Source organism: Aptenodytes forsteri, unplaced genomic scaffold (genome assembly GCF_000699145.1).
Source record: "Aptenodytes forsteri isolate BGI_AS27 unplaced genomic scaffold, ASM69914v1 Scaffold492, whole genome shotgun sequence".
NCBI classification, from domain to species: domain Eukaryota; kingdom Metazoa; phylum Chordata; class Aves; order Sphenisciformes; family Spheniscidae; genus Aptenodytes; species Aptenodytes forsteri.
Window position 1 is genome coordinate 343,752 of NW_008794172.1, and position 9,835 is coordinate 353,586.

A 9,835-nucleotide genomic window follows, 5' to 3' on the forward strand; every position below is an offset into this window, starting at 1 on the left:
ATTTGCCAGTCGTCTTTGTAAAATGTATACCTGTCTGTACTTAGACATGAGAAATGCCCTGAAGTGGAAATACATAGAAGAGGCCAGGTATTGTACAGCTACCAGACAGCAAGGCATGGTTATGATCAGTAAAACTAGCCTGTGAATTCCTTCTTCTGTAAGACCATATGCATGCAATTTGGTTCATACTCCAGCTTTAGGAAGTTATTTTACAGTACGGGTAACTACTGTCACAAAGTAGGGATACCCTATTACTGAACTTTTATCCACTTGTTATCCAGTGTGCACCCAAGGTAGCACTCAAAATGTGTTTATTTTGGATAATCAATTGTACGTGATTTGAGTTCTGCACTCAGGGGTGTTTTGGCACTGGGAGCTGAACATTTCCATCTTTAAATTCCATGATAAAAAAGTTTCATAATGCATTTTAGTGACTCCTTAGGAAGATTTTTTTTAAGAGACTTTCTAGGTAATAGTCAGTTCCTTAAACCCACCCTCTCTTTCCCTGATAGCAGTTAATAGCAGAAATGAGTAAGTTTTTTGACTGTTAGTTTTCCCATTGCAGGCACCACCAGAGCATTGTACCTGGTAGTGTATTCTTCAAAGTTTTGCCCAGTTAGTCTTAAATGGTGAATATGTCGCTGGAAACTTTTGGGTCTTATGCATAATCTGACATGTTATTGTGTATTCCACAGGTAGGACTTAATATTTGTAGCTGATTTAAACAAAAATATCCGCTAAAGGAAATTTCTCCCAGACATGGCTTTCTGATTGCATCAAAGAGAAGCAAAGATTTATTAGCATTTATTTTTGGGGGGTTTTTTTTGTTTTTTTTTTTTTTTTTTCCACAAGAATACCAATCACGGTAGAGATTAACTCAGGTAACAGTGATTAGGCACAGAAATTCAGATGGAAGAAGCGGGTAGGCCATCCAGAGAGTTCTGATGAGCCCCTGGAGTGAACAGTGTTGAGTAACTTGAACAAGTCTTTCCTCTTGCTCTTCGCAGAGGCATGATTGGACATGCTAGGTCAAGTCTTGCTTGGTCTGAAGGCCCGCTGGTAAGGTCCTGCAGTGGAAGATGCTGGTTTTGCCAATCAGTCCTCAGACTTTCTAAAACTCCCTGTTGAAAGATGAAGGGAAGCAAGAATTTCTTTGAAGAAGTGTTATCTTATTCAGCATTTTTAATCTTTTTGTTACTTCATAATTATAAACTGTGCAGTTCTCAGTGGACTAGATTTTTTTCCCAGCATTCTGGAAAGGTTAGAACAGTGTCACACTTAACATTTGTACAAGCATGTGTGTTTGCAGCTTTATCATATTAAATACATGGACTTGCTTCTAGTCTCAACTGCGTAAGTGTAAATCACTCTTTAAATTTAGAGTGACTGTAGCAGTATAAATCGAATACAGATGAACTTAGAATCTGTATTTATGTGGGTATTTACAACAAATTTTTAAAAGTAGGATGGCACATAATATATTTTAATCTTGCCTACCAAGTATTGGCACATGTAGGACTGTTGCAAGTCAGATAGGATGTTTGATCAAAGGAGTAAATTTTTACGGAGGAGTTCACAAAGCCTATTAAGTTTTAACAACTAGATCTCATCTGCACCAAATCTTACCAAAAAATCTTACTCATTACACAAAAGCCTTCTGAATTCACTGCCTTTGTTTTCAGCATCAAGAGAGTCTGTGTAGTATTCTTACTTTCTACATTGATGGCTTCAGGCCTTTTGGACTAGCCAATGCTTTCATGACCAACTGTCAGTCTGTGATGGAAAACAGCATGTTTGTGAGACAGACTACATCTTTAACTAAGATTAATATCCCTGTTACTTCCTTGATAAGAAGGAATAAATGGAATAAATAAAAGGAATAAATCAAAGCAGGATCATTTTCCATCTTTTTTTAAAAAATCAGAAGTGGAAGAGAACCTTTCTAAAAATTATAACTTCCTGTTTATTTTCATCGTTTTCAGGCATTTGTCTGAGATGCTGTCAGGACCTGGAGCCTTACCCAATCTCATTGTTTTTATGGCTTCGGACACTTCCTCCATTGTTGCTCCTCTGTCCAATGTTTTATTCCCTTCCAGGCAGAGCTTCATGTTTCCAGCACCTCCTGGAATCACAGCCGTGAAATCAGACATGGAAAAGACCTTTTGGTCACTCCCCATCTTTTGCTACTTCAGGAGTTTGCAGCTGATACGCCTTATATTTTAAATGTCTTGAGTGTTCCAACTATTTTACCCATCTTTAACCATTTTGCCCCCTCAATACAAATTACATTTCTAACATTTGGCTTCATTCTGAAACTACTGACTTCCCTGGTTCCCTGCATACTTTGGATTGGGCATTATTTTTCCTTTCCCCCCTTCATTTCCTCTTTCTACAAGTCCTCTGATACAATTCTTCAGAACATCCTCTTCATTTGAGTCACTTGTGAAAATACTACCATGTTGATAATGTTACTGTATAAGAACAAATGTCAGAGTGGACTTAAAACATGATTGGCAAAAAAATAGCAAAAATATCTCCAGATTTCCAGATAAAGAAGGAAGCTGTCATATCCTTTCCTGCTATTCAGAGAAAAAAGTTAATGGAAGGATGTACTCTTTTATTCCAGTTTTTACCTTGGCTTTCACAAGAGTTGCCAGAGTGGGACTGGGAAGATGAAGAGTGGAAGAGGCAGGATTTGCCCCCTCCTCCTCCACCACTGTCACTTCCTCCCCCTGAAGTTTTACCACAGGCTCCACCTCCTGTTCTTCCTCCACTCCCTCCTCCTCCGCCTCCGGAAGAGGAAGTTCTTCCGTAGGATCCTCCAATTCTTCCTCCACTGCTTCCCCCACCTGAGGACCAGCTACTTCCTCCTCCACTACTTCCTCTTCCAGAAGACCAGCTAGTTCCTCCATGACCTCCTCCTCCTGAAGATCCACCACCAGCTCCTCCCTGTGAGATGCTGTAAGGATGAAAGGGCATGTATGTATAAGATTTATAGCAACATAACCACTGTCTGTCATCCCTCTGAGCTCCTCGTATGACTAAGAAAGTACTACTGTGTGAAACACGTTCTAGAGAACTGGTTTTAACCTATCCTAATTAAAGACAAATTAACTGATCTGCGCAGAAGAAGAAAAAGAAAGATAAGGGATGGCTTTAGAAGTCTTTCAAAATATGTGCGTTGAGTATTTATAAAAGACAGTTATTTTCTTGCTTACCTTTCTTTTTCATATAAAACTGTACTTCCTGATTGTACTTAGGAGAAGAAATGGCAAATTATAGTTCTAAATACTTTTGTAAACTTTTTTGTCCAGTTCATAAGTATAGAATAATACAGCTTTGTACACTGCCAGCTAAGATTTAGATTCCGTATGAATTCTTGTGATTGTAGTAAATATGTTGATGATGAATCAGTTGCACTAGTTCCTAATATAACTATTGCTACTTTCATCTTCACCCATTTGCAGAGATGGCATGTTAATTAATCTGAATGTACATACCTAATATCATGCTGCCCTTCCTCAAGCAGTGCCCGGTACTGAGCAATCTCCTGTTCCAGTCGGATCTTGATGCCCAGGAGCATCTTGTACTCTTCATTCTGACTCTCCATCTCACAGCGGATGCTGGCCAGCTCCTCCTCCAAGGGGCCGATCATACACTGGATCTGCTGCAGCTGCATGTTGTAGCGACGTTCTGTGTCTTCCAAGCTGGACTGCAAAGACTGTACCTGAGAATGAAAGAAAAAATAGTGTTCATGGGAATGTAGCACATTATGGGAGTGTAGATCATTCTTATGCCCAAAATGAGAAAAATCTTACATGGTGTCAGATACACCAAGCATCTTCATTAAATGGAGTGCTAGCTATAGCTGATCTCCTGTCATTCCGGCAACTCACATGTTCTTCGCATATCAGAGGATCAGAAGCAATCGTTACCTACCATGCTGATTTGCGACTGCAGCTCAATTTCCAGGCTTTGATATTCACGTCTCAGCACAGAGATCTGTTGGTTGCTTGATTCCACTTCCTGGCCACTTGAGTGGACTTGTTGACTCACTTCCTCCATCTGAAAAATTAATATACAGAATTGGAGTTTTTGGGTTTTACTTACAATGTCAACATGGTAGTTTAGCATGGAAGCTGGCAACACAACAAGTTGAAGCAGGGCCGCTTATAATATGGGGGCTGTTTAAACCCGCTTATATGGCTCTACCAGTGCAGTTCAAGCCCACTTGTGATTTCCTTTATTTTAATCAAGGGGATTCCACCATTATATCCTAAAAGCAATGGATCTTGTCGTTCAAAGTGTCATTCAACTACAGGAAATTCTTACCAAAATTTGGTATTGTTTTGCTTTTGTAATGTGAACATTCAAATTGTAACCATTTACCTTGCTTTCATACCACCTTTCAACCTCTTCACGGTTTTTCTGAATAATATTTTCATATTCTTGTCTCATATCATTCAGTTTTTTCAGCAGATCCTCTCCTGGAGCGGCATTCACCTCCACATTCACATCACCGCTGGACTGTGTTTGCAGCGATTTAATTTCCTGCAGAGAAAACCCAGGCCCAAGGCAAATAAACAAAAATGGTGAAATTACTTTGCAAAAGAGTTTTGAAGTCAGTTAACTTGCTCTGACATCATAAACCATCCTGGATCCTTTCAACAACATATATATGTATGTTCGTTTGTTTTTCTTGTTGCAATTATTTGGCCTTGACTTCCCAGTCATTGCTTGTTGAGAGGGACTGTGCTAGGAGATGCCCTGGAACAGCCTGGGCCTGGCAGTCAGCCTGTCTCAGGAGGCCCCTTGCCCGGCTGCCGTGCGTTAGGAGAGCAGAGAAGACTATTTAGTGCAGAGGATGTTACCTGCGAAACCTGCCCACATTTCCGATATTCTAAGTGTTCTTGTTTTCCTCTGCAGTTTGCCTTTCAAGGAGCTGGCTCTTACCTCCTCATGGTTCTTCTTGAGGTCAATCATCTCCTCCTTTAGAGACTCAAACTGCATTTCCAGGTCAGACCTGCTCAGAGTCAGGTTATCCAACAAGGGTCGCAAGCTATTAATGTCAGCCTCCACATTCTGCCGGAGACAATATTCTGTCTCGTACCTGCGTCAAGGACAGTGCAGAAAGGTCAGTCCTGGTCTTGGGTTCTCAGTCCTTCTCCTACTGACTTTATTTATGAAAAAGTTCACATATTCCAGTATCTCAGTGTCTGCTTTTGTGTCTATACTTTGTAGCACATAGCATCTCTCAACCAGCAGAATTATGAAATCAGCAGCCACTACTTAACATTTAATATTAATATTAAACTTTAATGTTAAAATGTATTCTGTGGCCTTTTTCATTGTCTCCTCTTGCCATAGACTTTGTGCAGGTTTCATCTATCTGTTTCATCTGACTTTCAGTGAGAGAAAATCACAATTTTTCTTTCCTTAAAAATAAAGCTTTTTTTAAGCTTTGACTCCACAGCCATAGGGAGTATTCCCATTGAAGATCATTATAGAAATGATGAAGAATTTTGAAGTCTTACAAATTATTTCAGTTGTGCTGCCATGGAACCAGGAAGAACCCTAGTCTCTGTGGAGTGATATTTGTTTATGGAATGAATTTATGAAACTAAGTTAAGGAAAGTAGGAGAAAGGAAGTCGGCGCCTGGAAAAGAGGAATATATATTTACTTTATCCTGAAGTCTTCTGCAGTCATCCTTGTGTTATCCAGGTCCAAAAGTACCTTGTTGGTTTCCACAGCTGCAGTCACAAGCTAGAAGAGAAGACAATATGCTGAGGAAAATCTTCCTGTGAATCTCCCAGGTTTGCACAAGGGACAGAAATATGAATGCGATCTTCTTGTTATAATTCCCAGGTGTCTGAGGGGAATAGCATTTCCTACATACAGAGGCCGGGAAAGGTCATCTACAGTGCAAAACAAAGAGGTACCTGTGTGAAAATAGCATCAGAACAGCAAAAACTGTTTTGTGAGTAGGAGAGTCCTGTCAAGAGGCTTGGTGTCACCGCCATAGCTCTGTCTCACCTTCCATGCCTGCAGGCCAAGGGCTGTACTCAAATGTCAGACACTGCACATCCCAGAGGGTAATTGTTACCATTTTCCCTATGCTCTAAGATCCACTACAGGCGTTCTGAGAGTCTGCAGTCACTGCCAACAAATGGTCTGTGGGGTGTGCTATAGGGGATGTGCATCCTTTCTCCACCTCTAGTTGGAGATAGTTGGATGCGTGCACAGAAGGCAGAATTTCAAGTGCAAGAGGCACTTTCAGAGTGACACTTAGTGAGTTTAGAAGTATCCATGCTGGGTGCCTCAAAGATTTTACTCAATTACAAAAAGTCTGTCAATGCTTAAACTTCTCTGTAGAAAATCCTACCTGATGTTGAAGGTCTTCAATTTTTCCATAATAGTGGCTGTAGTCCTTTGTACCAGTAGGACCTTGCTTCTGGTACCACTCCCTGATTAATTGTTCAAGCTGAGCATTTTCCATTTCCAAATTTCTGACCGTATTCAGGTAAGAAGCCAGGCGTTCATTAAGGCTCTGCATGGTCAGCTTTTCATCGTTGGAGAGAATTCCCACATTCCCTCCATGGAAGCCACCAATGCCAAAGTTGCCACCACTGAAACCAGCACCGCCTTTACCAAAGCTTCCTCCATAACCACCACCAAACCCACACCCACCTGATCCAAAGCCCACTCCCATGCTGCCACAGCCCATTCCCCCTCCATAACCACCACCACTCATTCCTCCTCCACTACTACCGCCACTCATTCCCCCTCCGTAACTACTGCGCCTGATCTTTCCATAACTACCACCGCTAGCTCCCCCACCACAGCTGCTCCTGGAACTTCCTCCGCCACAACTGCTGCCAGAAATCCTGCCACCACCACTTGTCCTAGAAGTGATTCTTCTTGAGGAGGCAGAGGAATACTTACTGCCCCCTCCACCACCACCACTGCTCCCTCGCAGGCAGCTTTTAGAGGTCTGCTTGGAGCCACAGCTCATAGTGGCAGCAGTGAATGACTCGGGTTGAAACTCAAAGCTGGTCTTACAGTTGTTCTGGAATCATGGCTCCAAATTCCACCCTGCTTGGTCTGCATTTATACCTGAGATAGTGGGTGTCACCATCAAAGGGAGTACCTTCTTCCCATGTGCATTCGCAAGCCGTAGTTTCTATGCCAAGGGTAATTTGCCAAAGGGAGATGTTTGAGAGTTGCAGGAAGCTTAACCTATACTAAAAGTGTTCATGACCGTTTGTTTATTAATACAAAACATGTAATTTCTATTGGGTGGCTCTGAATTAGGTAGATCTATTCTGTGATCTAATCCACTGACATACAGTCATCTGAATTAAACTCATCCCACTCACCTCATCCTGTTCACATCTCTTTCAGCACAATAAACTGTGATAACATGGGACAGCAATGAATGTTACTCTCTGTCTTTCAATGTAGTCATTCCTCATGCTCTTTCTTTTCAGATATTTGTCAAGGAATCCCAGCTGATTTTTTTATACTTAAGTGATGTTTTAATAGGTTCTGGTTTATGGTTATCTTATGCTGTATGCTCCTTATTTTTAGTCCTTTGTTGCTTTATGCCTTTTGAAAACATACTGCAGGATGTATTTTGTAGGTACACTCAACCACTCTGACGTCTTTGCAATTTCTCATAAAAATTTAGTGAACATTGGGAAATACTGTGCGTGTTGGCAATTTAAACATACATCTACAATTATCTTCTATAAATAACAATTTAGTTATGAAAATCTGTATGACAACAACTGGAAAATAGCTCTGTGTAAGACTATAAGGAAAGGAAGTGTGACAGGTTGTTGCAGGGAATAACTCTTCATGTGCTCGGACCAAATGCAGTTACAGGATGGTTGAGAGACCTGGGAAAGCATCCTGGCTCTGGGCTAGTCTCTCTTGACATGTCTGTGAATATGAGAGGCAACGTTCTCACTCCTGAAGGGATTTCAAAATTTCAGTCAGGATGTTTTCCTTCCGCAGTGCAAATACAAACATACTTACTTGGAGGAGAAAGGTTAAGTTCCTGGTTTGGGGATTAAGTCAATAAGCTGTACATCAAAATAGCATTTTCCCTTCAGTTTTGTTTTCCATTCATGGACACAGCATGACCAAAAGTAGGAAATATTTGCTATCGTGCATCTTCTTCTTTTAAGATTGTATCTTTTTCAAATACATAGCAGTGGATAGTTCAGCTGAGCATCCGTCTTCTGAGCTCTTACAGCAACCTGAGCCTCAAACATTTGACATTTCTTTCCTGACTGCCTCTCACATCTGTCCTCCTTCCCAGGCACATGATCTTTAGCAAAATGCAGTCTGTTAGCTGTCATTCTTTTAGGTTGAACTAGTTGTGTGATATCCAACTTCCTGTATTGATTTGCTGTATTATTCTTTTCTTGCCCAGCCTTTGTGATGTTGGTTGTTGCTAATTTAGAGTGTTGTTTGTTATGGGTTATAGCAATTGTTTGTGGAAACATCTTTTTATAAATGCACCTCCCAGCACACCCTTGCCCACACAGTAGGACACACCTAAAGTTTCATCTTCTGCTAGACTTCATTTCTGAAATGTCCGAGGAAGCAAGGCCTTCTCAGCCTTGTAGAAATTTAAATCGTTCGCTACAAAACTTAGTGGAGTCTAAGTCATAATTTTAGCCTGTTCCAGTGAGAAATCCTTTTCTCTTGAGGTGCACAAAATCCTCGTCTGTACTAACAGCTACTTCGGCTCATGAAACCATTGGGTTACGTTCTGTTTAACTGTTGGCTTCCAGTTGCTGACACCCATGTTATAAGGGCATGGATAGGTTTCTATGTTGTTCTGTATAATTCTGCAGAAGTGTAAGGGTTTTTTCTTGTCTGGAAAGATGTTTATTACATCTTTTGTATGAGTCAATCCTTTCAGGTGGACTAAGCTTCATGTCTTCCGTTCACAAAAAGAACATGTTTGGATAGTTTGAATATCAGTGAGGATGCTTGTGTGCAAGATACTTCACAGCTTCATGTTTAATACATGAAAGGAAGATTTAATGCCATTTTTTCCCTAGAATTCGTGCAGGCAACACACCTCGAGAGTGAAGATTAGCTCCTTAAAAATGAAGAAGCCTGATGGATTCAGTGTATCTAGAAATGACTGGCCAGGATCAGGGATAGATGTTATGGAACAAATGGTTCCTGAAAGCAATGTTTTATTTCAAAGTAAGATGGAAGCTGTTTTATGAAATGGTAGTTTTCTTTGCAGTTATGTCTCATAGGATTGTCTAAGCATCTGCAAGAATACTGAGCTAACTAGATGATCTTAGATAAAGTTTCCAGGAAAATCTAGAGATAAGTGCTGCAGAAGAGAACCCGGTGGGTTGGGAAAACCTTAACAGAAGAGAGATTTCAATAAACTCTGCAGGAACTGCAAGGAACTCCGGTAGTACCTGTGAAATGGGACAGTGAAACGTTATGAAATCTGAGGCTGGTGCTGCTTATTGCAGCATCAAGCTGCTGCTCCACAAACACATCAAGGCAGTCCACCCTAAGTTGGTGTGCCCTTTGCTGTCACAGCCTGCGGTGCAGCGAGTACAGCACAAGGAGCTGTGAAGGCTTCCTCTGGCATTGCCCAGACTCAAAATTGCCTGGCGTCACTCCATGATGCGATGCTCATAACCAGCGGAGCATCTGAATTCACTTTCCTCTACTTGCTCACCTCAGTGGGCTTACCAATGCTGGAAACAGGCACTGACATATCTTCTGACCACACTGAGGACAGTCCTCAGCAATGGAAGAAGGAAGAAAACAAAAAAAACTTCAGTTGCTGCA

The 9,835-nt window shown here is 41.1% G+C and overlaps 1 protein-coding gene across 2 annotated transcripts; it reads right to left on the minus strand.

The window, feature by feature from the left end:
- Positions 1-1,095: 1,095 nt before the first annotated feature.
- On the minus strand, positions 1,096-7,013 carry LOC103901635 (keratin, type I cytoskeletal 9). 2 transcript variants are annotated; one of them, XM_019472980.1, is made up of 9 exons: positions 6,384-7,013; positions 5,682-5,764; positions 4,954-5,110; positions 4,390-4,551; positions 3,940-4,065; positions 3,501-3,727; positions 2,634-2,959; positions 2,021-2,122; positions 1,096-1,121 (listed from the first exon to the last, which is right to left on the minus strand). In XM_019472980.1, exons 1-9 carry the CDS (start codon positions 7,011-7,013, stop codon positions 1,096-1,098), a joined length of 1,839 nt encoding a protein of 612 aa, XP_019328525.1. The 2 variants fall into 2 exon arrangements, with proteins under 2 accessions (XP_019328525.1, XP_009280830.1); XM_009282555.1 differs by having other exon boundaries at positions 2,021-2,128.
- Positions 7,014-9,835: the final 2,822 nt, after the last annotated feature.